This window comes from Ruditapes philippinarum, unplaced genomic scaffold (assembly GCF_026571515.1).
Source record: "Ruditapes philippinarum isolate M1 unplaced genomic scaffold, ASM2657151v2 ctg14180_1_1_1_1, whole genome shotgun sequence".
NCBI classification, from domain to species: domain Eukaryota; kingdom Metazoa; phylum Mollusca; class Bivalvia; order Venerida; family Veneridae; genus Ruditapes; species Ruditapes philippinarum.
In genome coordinates, this window is record NW_026856394.1 from 2,350 (window position 1) to 22,246 (window position 19,897).

General features: G+C 33.6%; 1 protein-coding gene across 3 annotated transcripts; it reads left to right on the top strand.

Moving 5' to 3' along the window:
• The first annotated feature begins 216 nt into the window (after positions 1-216).
• On the top strand, positions 217-12,962 carry LOC132746363 (interferon-induced protein 44-like). 3 transcript variants are annotated; one of them, XM_060735483.1, is made up of 7 exons: positions 217-405; positions 3,533-3,615; positions 4,618-4,830; positions 5,445-5,597; positions 7,481-7,661; positions 12,172-12,281; positions 12,636-12,960. In XM_060735483.1, the coding sequence occupies exons 2-7, from the start codon at positions 3,541-3,543 to the stop codon at positions 12,825-12,827; spliced, it is 924 nt and encodes a 307-aa protein (XP_060591466.1). In that variant the 5' UTR covers positions 217-405; positions 3,533-3,540; the 3' UTR covers positions 12,828-12,960. The 3 variants fall into 3 exon arrangements, with proteins under 3 accessions (XP_060591466.1, XP_060591465.1, XP_060591467.1); XM_060735482.1 differs by having other exon boundaries at positions 218-401; positions 12,636-12,955; XM_060735484.1 differs by lacking the exon at positions 217-405 and adding an exon at positions 688-713 and having other exon boundaries at positions 12,636-12,962.
• Positions 12,963-19,897: the final 6,935 nt, after the last annotated feature.

Consider the following 19,897-nt stretch of genomic DNA (forward strand, 5'->3'; position numbering starts at 1 on the left):
ATTAAGCCTATCAGATATTGGCAAATAAGCAAAACAGCAATTAGCAAATAAGCAATTCAGCAATTGGCAAATAAGCAAATTGGCATGTCCCTACCGGCATTCCATAGTTAATGATCACAAAAGGTTTAATATTTAAATACCCGTACATGTATTAGTTCATCGTACTTTTATTTTCGGTTTATATCCTTCGTTCGCCTCATGATACGTTACAAAATAAGTCATTGCATAGATTCTACTGGGAAACCAAACATTTGAAAAAGAAACTAAAATTTTTATTTGTAAAATTAAACATAAAATTCTTTTATTTTGTACACGTCAACTTCGTTTATTCGGCCGTGTCAAATCGTTTTTCTTTATGTCTCTATTGGATAATTGAACACTGAAAACGAAAGTAGGAGAAAGTATGTATGTAGAGATTTTTTTACATTTATTTATTATAAAACATCTTGTGTCTCTGCGAGATCTTTGTACATGTAACTCATTGTTTATTTAGAAAAATAGTATTTGTTTTTTCCCTCTCTTTCTTTCAACCTGTAATTATTGAATTAGATTCAGATCATTTAAATTAAACTGTATTGTGAGATTCATTAATTTTCGTATGGGTTTCGTATAAATTTCTTAATATTTTCTATACTACTCACACCGTTACCGGCGGCAGTGATGGCAGATCACTGCAGTGATGGCAGATATCTGAAAATTACCGATCGGTACAGGTAGGTTATAAATTTGGTTGGTTTCATTATATTAAACAAATACGGCCCATATGAATGAATAAATATATATTTAAATGGGAGCACGTGATGTTAGAACTGTTGTTAATAGTTTAGCATATAGTAAATGTAATTCAAAGGCAAACTACAACGCTATTACAAACATGAAAATTTAAAGAAATGAATCCACGTTGTCGTGTTTTTCAAGAACTTGATAATATAGGAAAATATTTGAACTTTCAATGATATTATCTTTCCATTTTACATTAACATACATTGTTTTATGATACACTGATGCTAGTTGCGAGGTTAATAGCCTCCCCTTTATTACATCAATTTAATATCTTATAATCTGCGCCGATTATGTAAATTGCAGCCTTTATTTGTAATAAAGCGATTAACATTATTACCTCGAGAAAATAATGTCATATGCTAGCAAATGAATATCCACTTACAGAAGTTACTTGCTGTAATATGCAATTGGCGTTATGTCTTAAAAGGGGAGTGCGCTGCTAAACTTAAGATACATACATGTGTAGTATTGTATGCATGTAACTGACATACACAACAGATCAAGCACACATGCATGAATATAGGAAAATGAAGTTTTTAATGTTCATTTCTCTATTTATAGTGCAATTTTGTCGTACTAAATCATCAATTTTTGTATTGTAACTGCATGTTGCTAAAAAGCTTTTTCCGATGCACATACCGCATTAATAACTTTTCTATCTTGAGAAAATATTAGAAATGATAGTTTAACGTCTCAATTCCGACTAAAAGGACGCAAAGAAAAGAGAAATTGATAAAAGATTGAACTTGATTTTCTGTCAGAATGTTAGCCACTTTCATGGTATTTCTGCCATCGACGGCAGCATTTATAATATGTATCTGCCTACAACGGCAGCATTTTTTCTTCGACCGGACAAGATTGAGCGTCTGTAAAACTTTCAAGAAAAGACTCACGGAGTAGATATTTGGCTTGCGTGACCCCAATGGATGATTGTCTATATTGATAACAGGAAATCCTGCCATTTACTTAAAACTTAATATAATTATACCAACCACATTTATAACCTACCTGTACCGATCGGTATTTTTCAGATATCTGCCATCACTGCAGTGATCTGCCATCACTGCCGCCGGTAATACGGTGTGCTACTTCGATACTTAAATCAATGAATACTGCTTGATGGCCCACAATGGCGTAGTGGACAGAATTGTGATTGCAAGTTCGAAACTCGGACAACCCTTATTATTGTAGTTTTCATAACCTGATCCGGGTGAGCATATAGTCGCTACTGTGTCCGTCTGTCCGTCCGTCTGATTTTCTTGTCCGGGACATGACTCTGAAACGAAAAGAGATATCAACATGAAACTTTGTAGGTAGATAGATCTCATTGGGTAGATGTGCAGTGTCTAGGAACCGTAACTCTGCCCTTTTCCTAATTTTGGAGTAATTGCCCTTAGTTCATTTTTATACTCGGTACATAACACAGATGCCCTTAGTTCATTTTTATACTCGGTACATAACACAGAAACTATTAGAGATATCAACATGAATTGTGTATGTAGATAGATCTCATTGGGTAGAAATGCAGCGCAAAATAACCGTAACTCTGCCTTGCATCATTTGGGAGTTATTGCCCTTTGTTCATTTTTACACTTTGAATTTTGTGCGGTACATAACTCTAAAACTATAAAAGATATCAACATGGAACTTTGTTGGTAGATGGATCTCATTGGGTAGAAGTGCAGTGCCATAACCTTAACCAGAACCATAACCATGTCTTCCCTAATTTTGAGTTATTGCCCGTTGCTCATTTTTACACTTTGAACATTTTCCAGGACATAGATGATAGTCCTGAAAGTATAATAAATATGAAAAAGACACTTTGTAGGTAGGTATATTTCATTGGGTTGATGTGCAGTGCAAAAGAACTATAACTCTGTCTTGCCTTAATTTGGAGTAATTGCCCTTTGTCCATACATTGTGCAGGGCATAACTCTGACACTATAAGAGATATGAAACTTTGTAGGTAGATATATCTCATTGGCTTGCTTCCGACCGATGTTGGCCCTTGTATATTCTTTAGCGGTCACAAGAAGAGGATGAAAACAAAAGTGCATTGAACTGTTTGACCCACGAAACTTAAAGTGAATAATATTTATTTTTACACGAAGGCAACTATTTTGAAACAGATTAAACATAATTTGGTCAAAGTATGATCGACTTCAGATTAAAGTTTTGATCCATAGTGTATTTATAGCAACTAAAAGTGTGTTTCCTCAAGAAGTAAATTTTTCAATTTTTCAAAGTGATGTGTATTTGTATAAAACAGAGTTACAGCTGGGAATATCAATTATACCTTTTTCTAATTAAATATGCACAAATTCGCTAAATTATTAAAACCCTGGTCCCAACCTGCTGTTTGAAGCGAGGAAAAATTGTCTTTTCCGGGGAATTCGATAATCGAAAACTTAAAGGAACTCCACCGAGGTCAAAAAGCCTAAAAAGACAAAATTTGAATTTCTTACAAAGATCAACCACGGCACTTAAACCAGTATAATATGCAAAAGATATTTAAGAAACATTTTCTTAATAATTAAAAGTCATTTTTTTACAATTACAATCATCATTCTAGTAAAAATGTAGTAAACGAATTATCTGAAATTCTGCAAGCAAGCTATTGGTCTAGACCTACATCGAATGAAACATTAGTCTCGAAAAATTATTTCCAGTCCAGTTTTTTCAAAAACTCTCGGTGGAGTCCCTTTAATGTTAGATCCCCGGTAACAGCTACATAAGTTTACTATTACAGATGGCAGAATGAGTAAAAACGAAAAAGATGTGTTGAGAGAGACCCCGTGGAGGACGACTGTCAACTGGAACAACCCTTTTGAGGTAATAATCAATAAGCATTTTACCGAATTATTAGATTTTTATCAATTTCAATACATGTATTTTGTATCATTCTAATATGTGAGTTTTACTCTAAAATGCATTGACTTACATTCACATTATGTTCAATGCATCTCGTCGTGAGCTATTTTAGACTAAGAGGTCGTACGTTATTGTTTTAGACTTCAGTGGAACCTCAATGTTTTACCGCTTCTATCGAGTGTTTGTATCCTTTCATGTGCTTTTTTGTAGACTTCAGTGGAATCTCAATATGTAAGTGATTGTAGCCTCACATGTGCTTATTTTAGACTTTAGTGTAATCTCAGTGTTGACGGTTCTATCGAGGGGTTAAGTGGAATGTCAATATCACGTGCTTGTTTAAGACCTCAGTGTAATCTCAGAGTTTTCACGCTTCTATCGAGGGGTTGTGCTCTCGTGTTCTTGTTTTAGACCTCCATGTAATCTCAATATGTTAACGCTTTTATCGAGGGGTTGTAGCCTTTCACGTGATTGCTTTAGACTTCAGAGGAACCTCTATGTTTTACCGCTTCTATCGAGTGTTTGTAGCCTCTAACGTTCTTGTTTCAGACCTCAGTAAAATCTCAGTTGTTACCGCTTCTATCTCGAGTATTTGTAGCCTCTCATTTGCTTGTTTTAGACTTCGGTGTAATCTTAATATGTTAACGCTTTTATCGAGGGGTTGTAGCCTCTCACGTGATTGCTTTAGACTTAAGTGTAATCTCCAAGTATTGACCCTTCTATGGAAGGGCTGTAGCCTCACACGTGCCTCTTTTAGACTAGCGGAATTTCAAAGTGTTGATGCTTCAATCGAGGGATTGTAGCCTTTAGCGTGCTTTTTGTAGGTTAATGAAATCTCAGGATGATGCCGCTTCTATCATAGGCTAGCATTATTGTCTCTCACATGCTTCTTTTAAACTTTAGTGGAATCTCAAAATGAATTGATGCATATTGAAATATAACATATGATATCTATGCAATTTATAGAGTTTAGAAGAACTTAAAGATGACTGCGAGAATTACGAACCGTTGGGTGAACTTTTGCCAGGCGATGTCCATTTCCCCAAGGTCAATATTCTTCTATTAGGCAGGGTTGGAAGCGGAAAATCCAGCGTTTTCAACACGATTAACTCATGTTTTCGTGGAAAAATCTTCAATGTGGCAAGGAGTGGTAGCACTAAACATAGTCTTACAACAAAGGTAAGCGAGCACAACAAATGAATCGTACAGGGCACCCACCTGTCCAATAAACAAAATAACATATTGGATACCAAAGTATCAATAACAGTAGTATACAATCTAACGACCACGCCACAAAGAAGATCACACTGCTATTTATGCCCTTTGTCAAAAAAGCAAACTATCTATTGAGAAAATGATAAGAATATCGCCAACGTATCTAATTTCTTTTTCTATAACTGGCTTTAACCTTGTTATCGATAATTGGATTATCTTCTTATTAAGACACAGCCGTTTTTATGTCAGGTCCTTCATGAATATCAAACTCAAGACAGATATAAAATAATCAAGATCTTAAGAACTTTATCAACTTAAAACAAAGTCTGACACATGGGTACATACATGACATATTTAATTACATTGGACTGGATAAGTTATTTAAGAAGTTTATTCACTATTAAGATAATTTCACTATTAAGACCACTTAAGACCAATCAGTGGTCTCAATAGAGAGAGGGATGTTTTTTGAGCGATCATTCAAAAGCAGTGGTTTACATAGAAATGATATTATTACTTTAAATATAGGACATTATAATTATTCTCATAATTTTTGTTTATGTTTTATTTTATGATAGTTCACAAAGTATCCAATACTGTCCGGAAGAAGTACATTGCGACTGCCATTGAAGTTTCGAATCTGTGACACGCGAGGTCTTGAAGTCAATCATCTGATGAGCAAGGAAAATATGCGCTATATACTAGAGGGGAATATTCCTGACCGATATCCGGTAAGTACACGTAGTAACCGCTGCTATTGTTATAATCAAATATACGCATTTTGAGAGTTTCTTTGTAGATCCCTACCCTGACCTTCCATTTGAATAACAATAGATTTAGCCACAAACATTGACATGTGCTCTTTTATGAGACAAATTCTTATCGGCTCCACTATTCTGATAATTAGAATGAGGTCAGGGATCTTTGCATTGTCACCACAACCCTATCTTGGAAATAGCCGCTAATGAACTACTGTGACTTCGATAAAGGCCGTGACAGACATATAATTACATTCACTAAAATGTCCTTATGCCGCTACCTGGACATATTCCATGTTGACCCACAATAAACCTATCCAGAAGACTTTATATATTGAAATATATTTATATCATAATTGATTATTTTTCATAGTTTTTTCTCCCTGTACTGTGTCCAGTATTTAATTAGTCGAGGTTAGTTTAATCATAATGATATTTAAGTTTACATACATGAAATGAGCCGCGTCAAGACAAAACCAACATAATGGGTTTGCGACCAGCATGGATCCAGACCAGCCTGCGCATCCGCACAGTCTGATCAGGATCTATGCTGTTCGCTTACAAACCCTATAGCAAGATAGAGAAACTGATAGCGAACAGCATGTATCCTGATCAGACTGCGCGGATGCGCAGGCTGGTCTGGTTCCATGATTATGTTGGTTTTGTCGTGCCGCGGCTCAAATGAAATAATAATACACAATTATACATACATTAATGTAAATATACAAAAGGATCGGGCCAAAAGTAATAACAACTTTTACGGGCGCCAAACAAATAAAAACTGGAAAAATAGACTTACTAAGTTGTGTTTATAATAACTAAGATTTTTTAATATAGATAAAAAATAAATGATGAATGGTCGCCAATAAATTTGGTTCTCAATAGCATACGGTACCTACGAAATGATACTAAACACAAGTATCGCTGACTTTCAAGTGACGTTTTGCCGCTCTTCATAAAGCAGTATATAGGGAAGGTTTTATCATTTAAAAAGTAGAGTAATAATATCGTTTTATAAACAGTTTTTTTTTTCGTACGAAAAACCTTCGGATATAGTTATTTCGGACTTGCAGCTGTACCTTTGGACCTATAGTTATCTTTATGTGGCAGTTAGGTTTTTATAATAGTTTAATTTTGTGAAATATAAGATAAATAAACGTTATCATTAAAAGGTGAAAATTGTTCTGTGTTGTAATATCTTGTTAAAGTTATGAAACATATCTAGCAGGAAAAGGTTTCTTCTTAAACCATGGTGCATATTAAAATAAACTCTGCTACACTTTTGACTCATCTATATCAGGTACGTCCCAATTGCAGTGCCTTCAGCACTTTGATTTAATAAAGCATCTGCCCTCACGAAAATGTATACCAAATTGTCCTTTTGTCTTTATGTTTGTGTCAATGTTTTAATGTTACTTTTTTAACTATGGCGGAGAATTGTAAATTGTTGTGGTTGGTTATCGGTTTGTAAATAATTAAAGAAGATGTTGATGAAGGACGGACAATAATGGAGACAGTAAAACGAATTTCTGTCGTTGTACCTACAACTACGACTACTATACAGACAACTTCATTCTGGTGTTCAAATTATACTTAAAGCAGCATGATACAAACATACTGTGACTACATTGAGTGTTTTCTACTCAGTTAATGCTAAGGCATACCTAGAAATATATTTTAAGTATTTAGTCCTTTGTACCCTATGACACTTTCGTTTTAGACAAAGCTTTATACCACCATTTTTTCTACTTGTAATCGTTTTATTAAATAGCTCCCTTTTGATATGAAATACACCTTTTAGGAAATTAAGCATCGTGAATTGAATTAAAGATAATACATTTCGAGACTAATTTCAGCTCGATCCTTGCGGAAACATCTCGTCTGATATGCCTGGATTCAAGAAAAATCCCGGTCTTGACGATAAGATCCACTGTGTTGCTATAGTCCAAGATGCTACCATTGTTGATGCCATGCAAGATTTGGACCCATTGACCACCAAAAATATAAAGGACATGCAAACCGTTATGAATAGTTTAGGTAACAGGGGGTCGAGCGTAAATGTCTATTACTTTTTAAGTGAGGTAAAATGGAACGATACGAGATAATGGCGGAGGAAAGTGTTAATAATAATGTAGGTAAAAGCCGGCTTGTTTTAAATATTTGTATGTAACAATTTTTGTTAGTAAAATATAGTATATAATTTTTATTTAAATTATTAGCACTGTCAAAATTATCTAACCTTTTGTAGCGTACAGTTATCAAATCGTACATATAAATATTTGGACAACACACGTCAATATATATCTTTGCACAAGCATATTTGCTATACAGCTCAATGATCAGTATCTACATAAGTTGTAAGCAGTAATAGCAACTAACATTCACATTATGGGCTTTGATCTATGACTTTTTTCTGACACAAAGTCAGTCACTATCTGTTCACCTTCAATAACTTTTTCACCATTGAACCAAAACTTTGTCATTTTAGAAATAAATTACTTTAAGATTTCTATAAAATATATTCGCTCTGACGTGTGTTTTCGTTATAAAATCCGCCATCAATCTGTATCATACCATTTCGCCTCGCTTAAAAAGTATCGGACCTCTATACGTTCGACCACCTTAGGTAAGTCTAATCTGATATAAGAGGTTTATTTTGAAGAAAAAAAACAACAACAAAAAACGTTAAACTGAATGTTTTGAAGATAGTTCAAAACAATAGGATAATGTAGACTCAAGACGTTTTAAAATCACATTTTCACACTTAAAGGAACTCCACTGAGGTCCAATAGCCTAAAATAATACATTTGAAATTATTTTTTAAAACCAAGCAATAGATGATATATAAATATTGTTACGAGCCAGGCGTAACTAGAAAGAAAATCCAGCAACAAACTTGTAACAATATAACAAATTTATTACAGAAAAAATATTAAAGAAAAATAAAATAACAAATAACGTTTACAAATACCTGAAGTCCAAATAAAAGTGAAAATCTTAAATGTCTAGTCTGATCCTGGAATGATCCTTTTTGAATAGCACAGTTAAATCCAAGTTAAATCCAAGAACACTTTAGAATAAATTCCCACAATAAAATCCACTAGAATAATTTTAACTATTTTAAAATAATCCAAGCTCCAATAAATCACTTAATTTCCAAGTTGAATAATACACCGTAGGGAACGTGTTACAGTATCGCGTTTTTCGGTTACAGTATAGAATTTTCAAGATGGAGGATTATTTATGGGAAGAGAGGTAGGTGATTTTTATTCAGGTCCATACTTCTAGTAGTTTAGTTTCTAAAAGATGTTTTTGTGCTTTGCTTGTAAGGAACAGAATCCGGTATCTAGTCATATATTTCTTCAGACCCTGCACCGCAGATTTATCGCTATATTGTCTCATAAATAGGCAGATTTGACAGTTTGAAAATTTGAATCGAGAGACCAACGCATTTTCCTGCAATTTCGACATTATTTATGCATGCCTAGAAAAAGTAAATCTGCAAAACGTTAGTCCTTTATGTTAGGAAACGTTTATAAAAGTAAATGACTAGTTGAACCTATTTTCCTGTTCGTTTAATGCGTTTGAAAAAATAAACAATGTTACAGTATAGAGCGAAGTAATTTGTGCAGGGTTACAGCATAGACCTAGCGATTTGTATCCGATTTTGTTACAGTTTATACCCAGATTTCGGTTACAGTTTAGACTTCGATATTTTCTATATATACTAGGTAAAATGTATGAATGTTACATAGACTTTTAAATCTCTGTGAGCTTATTGGCCCGATGGCTATTCGTCCGTCTGACGTACACAAGTGTATGCAATCCCATCCGCTCAGTAACTACTAGACTAAATTTAAATGTGATGAAATTTACATGACTTTCTACCAATTAAGTTGTTCAAATGGTTTTGGTTGCAATCGGGGATACGAAAACCCAAAACATAGGTTTTGAAAAAAGGCAATGTTTAAAGACCCTTCTCATCTCGAACCAAAAGTATTCAAATCAAATCATGATCATGGCGTCATTTCGAATGCTTATTTGTTGAAGTTACGATTATTTTGTCATTATTAAATAAAAAGTCGTTTTTTTTTATTTCAGACATCCTGTATAGCAGTTTTCATGTTTCTGAAAAAGAAAATAATATTGAAAGTTATAGAGTATACATTAAGGTCAGACAATTACAATATCTTCTCTAGTGAGCCTGATGGAGGTACATAATAGTGGCAGAGTCGGGATAAGGCCGCCGACTTCAAATCATCTTTCATTTACTGTAGTTGAAATCCAATCATGACTTTGGATTCTTTGTATGTGAGAAATCTATCAAGCTAATTGACGGAAAGTCAGTGGTTCTAGTCAGGTGCCCGCTCGTGTCTGAAATGTTTCACAGAGGGTATCTGGGGTCTTTCTTAACACTAAAGCAGGAATGTTTTCACATGACCTTAATGTCGTTGAATTTTAAAGAAAGCCAAACGTAACAAAATAGAGTTAAACAGAATCCCTAAAGAAATTTCAACACAACAAAATTGAAAATGTTCACAAACCCTTTTAAATACTTACAAAATACATTATTGTACATGGAAATTCCAACATAAAAAAATTAAGGTTGCAGCACTAGTATTGCGCACTTAAATACTGTTTAATCATTCTTAGGGTATTGCCTGCTTGTCAATTGTGTCTTTTGACAGCTTATCTATGGTATGCAGGCTTCATAACCTCCGATCCCCTCTCAAAATTTCATTTTGTTTAGTTTCACTCATTGTATTCTCGCTTAGGGTACACGCAATTTTTTACCTGGGGGTAATATGCCGCTTTTCATAGAATGGCAATAACGTGTCACATTGAAGGTTCCATGATAACCGCCATATGAACACATCCACAGATGTTAAAAAATCTGAAGTGTACCAGTTCATGTTTAATGTGAATTCTGCTGAAGCCGGTGCTAGGAGGCGTGGACGGTAGCTTGCAGTTACCACTACCGTCCATGAACAGGTTTAATCAAACTGAGCCTGCAACATTTTCATGTTTTCCGTGTTGGACTTCTGTTAAGGATTCTTTTTTCTCTATTTTATTACTAATAGGCATTATTATAATGTGTAATGAAATCAAGCAATAATCTTTCTTCTCTCAATACAATTCGATAAAAGTTACTGTTGTTGTCGTGAAAACAGTCCTTACTTAGGACATTACTTATTCTGCAAAAAGTCTCAATCTGAAACTTAAAGTAAGAAAAATAGCAAACTATAACTTTTCTGCTGAAGAAAAAAAGTAATACAACCTTTCAAGAATGTATTAAATAGAAAGGTATGAGTTATTTCATAAAAATAATGGATACACGAACTTTGTTTGAAATTTGGCAAGTATCTAAACTGTAACCGAAATCTGGGTATAAACTGTAACAAAATTGGATCAAAGTCGCTAGGTCTATGCTGTAACCCTTCAAAATTAACCTCGCTCTATACTGTAACATTGTTTATTTTTTCAAACGCATTTTACCAACAGGAAAATAGGTTCAACTGGTTATTTTCTTTTATAAACGTTTCTAAATATAAAGGACTAACGTTTTGTAGATTTACTTTATTTAGGCATGCTTAAATAATGTCGGAATGGGAGAAAAATGCGATGGTCTCTCGATTCAAATTTTTAGACCGTCAAATCTGGCTATCTATGAGACAATTTAGAGATAAATCTGCGGTGCAGGATCTGAAGAAATATATGACTAGATACCGGATTCTGTTCCTTACAAGCAAAGCACAAACACATCTTTTAGAAACTAAACTACTAGTAGTATGGACCTGAATAAAAATCACCTACCTCTCTTCCCATAGATAATCCTCCATCTTGAAAATTCTATACTGTAACCGAAAAACGCGATACTGTAACACGTTCCCTACGGTGTAATACTCCAAATATATTGATGACTTAAAAGATCACTGATGACTTAAAAAAGGTACAAGAAATGAAAAATATGCCGTAATATATATAAACTAGGAACATTCCAGAATAGTCTATTATGTTCTAGAGTAATCATAATCTAGCACTTTCAACAATAAAGAACAGTCCGGAAGTTTCTAACTAAATATAATGCATTTTTCTACAACAGTTAAGAAAGTTCTAGTACATACATGTAGTTTATGTTCTAAAAATAGAACAATGATAATATTGGAAATACCAACTGGTCAGATATAAATTATATACATGTAATATGTTGCATACATAACAATATACACAGTATTAAACTGATAATCAATTTTGATGCGATTTTTGGCCGATTTGAGTGTAAAGCGTTTAAACGGTTTTCATCTATTGGGCTAATTTGCACAATTAAATTGATTATTTCTCGAAAACGGAGTGAGCGAATGTTCTTAATTTGTGTACTTGAGTTATTGGTCTTGACATACATCTAGTAATACTAACGTCTTGATAATATATTTTTGGTCCTTTCACATAAAAAACCTCAGTGGAGTCCCTTTAAAATCTGCAGGTAAAGTCGAGTGTTAAAGTTAATAATCTTTCTCAAGTTGTTCAATATTGTCTTAACCTTCAGATATCCCGCAAGCTGTAATTTTAACTAAAATTGACAGCATTTCTAATATGACTGAAGACGACCCGGCAAATGCCTTCAGGAGTCAGAAAGTGGAAATATGTGTCGCCAAGGTAACAACTTAGATCTTTAATATCACATCGGTTTTTATTTGCAGTTTTGATAGAGGTTTGATTTGTGCTTTGTTGAATGATTGAATAGGAAGATTTAAAGGTGATTTTAAATAATAACATAAGAATAATTTTATGTCTTTGGAGTTCCAGCATTGTTCCTAATGTTTGTCAGAGATTATATATTACATTTCAAGCAATACCTCATGTACTTTTTAAACACATTCCTTTCGAATTATGAAGGAAAATAATCCTGTTTTACGGGGCTATCTTATTCGTGTATAACTGATTTGAGGATGTAAAAAAATAAATACACTAAGAAAAAAAGTAGTACATCTGTTTTAGTTATATTTCCAGGTATCAGAGGTGCTTGGGATAAATAGAAATATGGTTTTTCCTATGATGAACTACGAGGCCGAGGACCAACTGAATCCTAGCATTGACATCATGTCCCTTTTCACCCTTAAGGGCTTATTGAACACATGTGACGCCCACCTGTTTCATCACTATGACGACATTGTTGAGAGGTACGCCGTAACTCAGAGTTAAAGCAACTGTCTGATCACTCATTAGATGTGAATTACTAGTACGTCTTATATAACGTCATCAAGTGCAAAAAAAAACAACAACAAAAAACTGTTTTTCATCCATATTTTGTCAAATGGAGGAGACCCGCACTACTTTTTGTATAAAGTGGCAAATATGTGTGAAGTTGGCGGCCTGGCGGCGTAAAGTTGGAGGCCTAGCGGCCTGGCAGCCTGGCGGCGTGAAGTTGGCGGCCTAGCGGCCTGGCGGCGTGAAGTTGGCGGCCCAGCGGCCTGGCGGCCAAAAAAATTAATGTTAAAATTAAAAAAGAAATGTTATTTTAACAATAAAACGGTATTTGATGAAGTTTTAAAGATAATTATTGTTATTTAAAGGATATATAAAAAGAAAAAATCACTTTCAGAGAATTTTTTTTTTATTTTGTCATTTTTGTGAAGTTGACGGCCCAGCGGCCTGGCGGCCGAAAATTTTAATGTGGTAGAAATGTTATTTTAACAATAAACGGCATTTAATGAAGTTTGAAAAGATAAACATTGTTATTCAAAGGATATATAAAAAGAAAAAATCACTTTCAGAGATTTTTTTTATTTTGTCATTTTTGTGAAGTTGGCGGCCCAGCGGCATGGCGGCCTGGCGGCCAAAAAAAATTATGTTACAGAAATATTATTTTAACAATAAAACGGCGTTTTTGAAGTTTTAAAGATAATTATTGTTATTTAAAGGATATGTAAAAAGAAAAAATCACTTTCAGTGAAATGTTTTTATTTTGTCATTTTTGTGAAGTTGGCGGCCCAGCGGCCTGGCGGCCTGGCAGCCAAAAATTTTAGTGTGATGGAAATGTTAATTTTACAATAAAACGGCACTTAGTGTAGTTTTAAAGATAAACATTGTTATTTAAAGGATATATAAAAAGAAAAAATCACATTCAAATATTTTTTTTTTATTTTGTCATTTTTGTGAAGTTGGCGGCCCAGCGGCCTGGCGGCATGGCAGCCAAAAATTTTAGTGTGCTGGAAATGTTAATTTTACAATAAAACGGCATTTAGTGAAGTTTTAAAGATAATAATTGTTATTTAAAGGATATATAAAAAGAAAAATCACTTTCAGAGAATTTTGTTTTATTTTGTCATTTTTGTGAAGTTGGCGGCCCAGCAGCCTGGCGGCCTGGCAGCCAAAAATTTTAGTTTTTGATGTGTGGCGTTTTCTCTAACTGTACACAAGTGCATATCAACCCGTGTCCAAAAAATATCTGATGCATTTGTAACTATTTGAAACAAAACCGGTCAAATAAGAAAAAGATCCATTAGACAGCCAAATGTAATAGTACTTATATATATAACCATGATTCGACCATGAATATAACACTTAAACGGTCGCTCTGTCTACTGCGCTATCAAGGCACATAAAAATCTCACGTTTTACTTTGTGTTTAATTCATAAGGAATCAGCTTGCCTTACTTTTTTATGGAAAGCCATGGCTGTCTTATATTGCTCTTTTTCAATTTATTTAACCATTTGGACAATATATAAGTTCGCTTCGACTATATGAATTGAAAACACCTTCTTATTTAACCGGAATCCATTATATTAATCCACAGCTACAATATATGAAACCATACCGTCAGTGTATGAAACAGAGTTAGCAATATATAAGTTGATTTTCTCGATATATGATTCCAGTTTTTCAATATATGGTACCAAAGTAGCCATGTATGGAATCAGATATCCTTATATGAAACCGAAATTTCAATATATTAATTCATAAATTTATAAAACCAAAGTAGAAATATATAAGTTGGTTATCACATGATATGATACCAATTCTTCAGTATATGGTACCAAAATAGCCATATATGGAACCAGATATCCTGGTATTAAACCGAATTATCAATATATTAATTGATTTTTCAATATATGAAACCAGTGTATCAATTTATGAAACCAAAGTAGAAATATATAAGTTGGTTATCACATTATATGATACCAATTCTTCAATATATTGTACCGAAGTAGCCATATATGAAACCAGATGCCCTTATATGAAACCGAATTATTAATATATTATTCCATTTTATTAATGAATGGAACCAAAGAAGCAGTATATATGTTGATGTTACATTCTATGATAGAAATATTCATTATATGGAACCAATTTAGCCTATTTTCAGGTCAACAAGTCACTGGGTTCTGTTATAACAATGCATACACTTTTTCATGAAATTAATTATTTGACTGGTTATTTTGAAACTTTGTGAGTAGATGTTATAACCAACTAACATATTTCTACTTTGGTTTCATAAATTGATAAGTTGGATTCATATATTGAAAATTAATTGATATATTGATAATTCGGATTCATTTAAGGATATCTGATTCCATACATAGCTACTTTGGTACCATATATTGAAGAACTGGAATCATATATTGAGAAAATCAACTTATATCACGGGGGAGAATCACGCCGTTCGTTACCCAAACAAACAAGATGGCGGATGCAGCCAAAAAGTAGGGTTTTCCCTTTTTCTCTGAAATTCGTGATGTTCTAATGTAAAAGTACATATAACAACCTTCAATTTCCTGGCACACATGATTTTATTTCATGATGTTTCGTCCCGTGCTTCATCTGAAATGCGCGTCACCAGATTCGAAGCGAGAGAATTTTCCATCGATATCTATTATGCCACCAGCTATAAAGATAATTATATCCGATGGTACAGCATTGTTCAATTAATAATTTCTGACATGACCAACATTTTTTCAGATATCTATCATTTCCTACATAAGAATAATTCATTATCAGCTGATTGGACAAATGGAAATCCACCCAGTAGTTAAATGCGCCGTAAGTTATCATTGATAACGTTATCATTTCCGAAAAATGCCCCGATATTAATATTTACAGCAGTAAATCTAGCCAGAATGAGCATGACTGCTTAGATGACGACATATTAGTAGTCAGTGGTTTCAGTTAACATACATATATGTAAAAGAAACGGTGAATTTGAGAGAAAAAGTCACAAAAATGAGAAAATAAAAAGTTCTCTGAAAGTGATTTTTTCTTTTGATATATCCTTTAAATAACAATAATTATCTTTAAAACTTCATTAAATGCCGTTTTAGTGTTAAAATAACATTTCTACAACATTAAAATTTTTGGCCGCCAGGCCGCTGGGCCGCTGGGCTGCCAACTTCACAAAAATGACAAAATAAAAAAGTTCTCTGAAAGTGATTTTTCTTTTTATATATCCTTTAAATAACAATAATTATCTTTAAAACTTCATTAAATGCCGTTTTATTGTTAAAAAAAACATTTCTACAACATTAAAATTTTTGGCCGCCAGGCCGCTGGGCCGCTGGGCTGCCAACTTCACAAAAATGACAAAATAAAAAAGTTCTCTGAAAGTGATTTTTCTTTTTATATATCCTTTAAATAACAATAATTATCTTTAAAACTTCATTAAATGCCGTTTTATTGTTAAAAAAACATTTCTACAACATTAAAATTTTTGGCCGTCAGGCCGCTGGGCTGCCAGGCCGCCAACTTCACAAAAATGAGAAAATAAAAAAGTTCTCTGAAAGTGATTTTTTCTTTTGATATATCCTTTAAATAACAATAATTATCTTTAAAACGTCACAAAATGCCGTTTTAGTGTTAAAATAACATTTCTACAACATAAAATTTTTGGCCGCCAGGCCGCTGGGGCTGCCAACTTCACGCCGCCAGGCCGCTGGGCCGCCAACTTCACGCCGCCAGGCCGCTGGGCCGCTTGGCCGCCAACTTCACGCCGCCAGGCCGCTGGGCCGCCAACTTCACACATCTAAATAAATATTTATCTACTTTTTGTAGCATGTGCTTTTGATTGTATTTTGCTGTAGTTTTTTTTTTTCATGTTTATTTACTTTATACAGATACAGGAATTGTTTTAATTATCATATGTTTAGATGAGCAGTTTGAAAGGTTTACTTATTACGTTAAGCTGGCAAGGCTGTTGATAAAATATAATTTCGTTTCAAAAGGAAATATTAGCTACCTTTATGTACTTTTCAATTAGAACTATTACTACTAGGATAAAAATGGATACTTTAACTTGGGCATGTAAATTTATTTTATTATAAGTAAACTTACTTTTATGAAGTTTGATTTTCTTCACCATTTATGAAATCCTTTGATTTTTTAAAAATAAATAGAGATAAAAAGTTTACTTCCTACATTTTATATTTCTAAATTATGTAAAATTAAGGCATTTAATGCTGTAATAGACAAGTACTCGTATATGTAAGTATATCACTAACTATGAAGAAACACATCTTCCTGTAATGGCAGAAATAATTAAACAAGTTGACTTGTATAAGCTGGCAATATATTATATAGTGATAGTAGAGCTTGAATTCACATTGTATTGTAGAGTATCTACACTGTCTAATTCATAACTTTTCCTAACCCTGATTAAAATACGATGACCTAATTGATGTAACGCCGCTGCTCAGTGGTTACAGTGCACATTATTATATTTGGATGGCTGTACCAAGTGTTGTATGCACAGTGTTGTGATCGTAATTTTGTCCATATGTAGATATGATATGAGCCGCGTCACGACAAAACCAACATAGTGCGTTTGCGACCAGCATGGATCCAGACCAGCCTGCGCATCCGCGCAGTCTGATCAGGATCCATGCTGTTCGCTTACCAACCCTATTACACGTAGAGAAACTGATAGCGAACATCATGGATCCTGATCAGACTACGCGGATGGAAACATACTGGTCGCAAACGCACTATGTTTGTTTTGTCGTGACGCGGCTCATATATTTTAAAAAGCTAACATCCTTATTTGTTACTGATAAGTTTGATACGTTTTTTATTAAAACTGTCTTAAACAAATAAATAATTATATTATGTTGTTTTTATAATAAAATGACTTGAAACTTGAATTTGGTTTGTCTTGCAACGGTACTCCGTGAAAATAAGCGTGTAATGATCTTAGGAAGTGCTTCTAGTGTATTTCCGCCTGTTTTCATGTTTTAAATATTCTTCGTTTTTTTAGGCAGCTGGACTGCCAAATTTAGGATGCTAAACTGCCTACTTCAGGCTATTGGCTGCCAATTTAGGTTGTTAAGCTGCCAATTTTAGGTTATTAGACTGCTAACTTAAAGTTGCTAGACTGCTAATTATAGGCTGTTCGTCTGCCAATTTAAGGCTGTTAGGCTGCCAACTTTAAGCTGCTAGACTGCCAATTTTAGGCTGAAAGCCTGCCAACATTTGGCTGCCAACTTCAGGCTGTTAGGCTGCCAACTTAAGGCTGCCAATTTTAGGATGTAGACTGCAAACTTCATCTGTTATGCTGTATTTATAGGCTTCTAGGTAATCAACTTTAGGCTATACGGCTACTAACTTTCGGCTGCCAATTTAAGGCTGATAGGCTGCCAACTTTAGGCTATGCAGTGCTTTATTTACATCAAACAAAAGTGAAACTTCTGTCCGAGATCACAGGTTGGTGACACTATAATAAACAAGACCTTTATCTTTTTACAGTGTAAGTGCAATCTATAGTGTTTAAATTGTAAGTTGTAAATTTACACAGCTACTTTTAAAGATCTTGTAACTCAAATTTTTAAAGGTTTAATATCATAAATCCGATGCTCAATTAAAGATTAACATTGTAAGTTCAAAAAAGCATTATTTGCAAAGATATTACCGAATTTACATTTCGTGTAAATAAGGGAGGTAATTAGAAATCTATTTTCGATAAAGTGTAAAAAAATGAATACATAGATTTTAATGACTACTGATTATACAAATAACCATGTGCAATACACAGCAAACATATCCTTGGATGCTTGAAAATTGTTTTAGAAGAAAAATTATATGTATGTACATAATCAAATTTCACTGTTGGTACAACCTTATAAATTAATTACACAAATAAAACAAATTCTATTATACAGTTTCAATATGTAACCGTAGCATATGCTTATGTAGGACTGATATAAGGGAGAGAACTCTTGCATTACTGCCCAATTTTAAAAAATTTCAAAGGAAGACAAATCCGCCGCTCTTGACTTTACAAAAGGGAGATTACTCTATTGCTTAACAATTATTTTCTTATATAAGCCGTCAAATTGTAAATATCCTTAACAGTGATTAGACCTAATACTAGTAAATTATTTACACTAAATATATAATTAATATAAAACAAGAAACAAGTGGGAAGTTGGCTTATTATTGGTAGCATATATCAACAATTATTTTCAAAATCCAGATACTTGTGCTAATATGTTGCCTGGTGTCAGTTATACGCCCGTCGCTATCATGGAATAAAGCCTTCGTCGAACAGGAAAATCAGCCCTATATGCACTAAGAATAAAGAACATCGAAGAACCAGAAAAATGACCTCTATCTCTGGAAAAGCATCGGATGAAGGACAACTGAAACGAAAAAATTATTAAAACTTTAACAAATCCAATCTATAACAAAACTTGTCAGTTATAGGATGCGCAGACTGGCCTGGGTCCATGCTGGTCGCAAACGCACTATGTTGGTTTTGTCGTGACGCGGCTCATTTTAAAAAATCTGTTACATGATTAGAAACACGCGCCGGGTCTGTTCTCGATTACATATGGCAATATTTTTGCTACATTTTTTTTGTGTTTTATGTGACTCTCCAACAACACATAATATATAGAAGCTTTAAAAGTTATTGATTTAATAGAGACTATATTCGTCTCATCCCTTGGATAATCAGTTAAATTTAAATATATTGTCTATAGAGTAAAATATAATAATAATATAAAATAATTTGTCGAGTTTCATTCGAATTTGTAAGGATTATTTCTAAGTTTAAATAGGTGAATGGCCACTAGACATGATTATGTTATGGATGTGACACAATTTAAATGTTTTTAATTTTCATAAAATATTTCATCAGATAAAGCTTTATATATTAAAATATATTGCTTTAAAATACTTAGTAAAAGATTCAAGAGAGATTTCTTTCAGTCGTAAACGATTCCTTTAGCATGCGCCAACCAAATTTTGCATTTTCATGTTTGACATATACTTCTTTATCAAAAAA

Coding starts and splice junctions, on each gene's coding strand:
- LOC132746363 (XM_060735483.1), top strand. CDS start 3,541: ATGAGTAAAAACGAAAAAGATGTGTTGAGAGAGACCCCGTGGAGGACG. Junction 4,831..5,444: donor AACATAGTCTTACAACAAAG/GTAAGCGAGCAC, acceptor ATTTTATGATAG/TTCACAAAGTATCCAATACT. Junction 7,662..12,171: donor AACCGTTATGAATAGTTTAG/GTAACAGGGGGT, acceptor CTTAACCTTCAG/ATATCCCGCAAGCTGTAATT.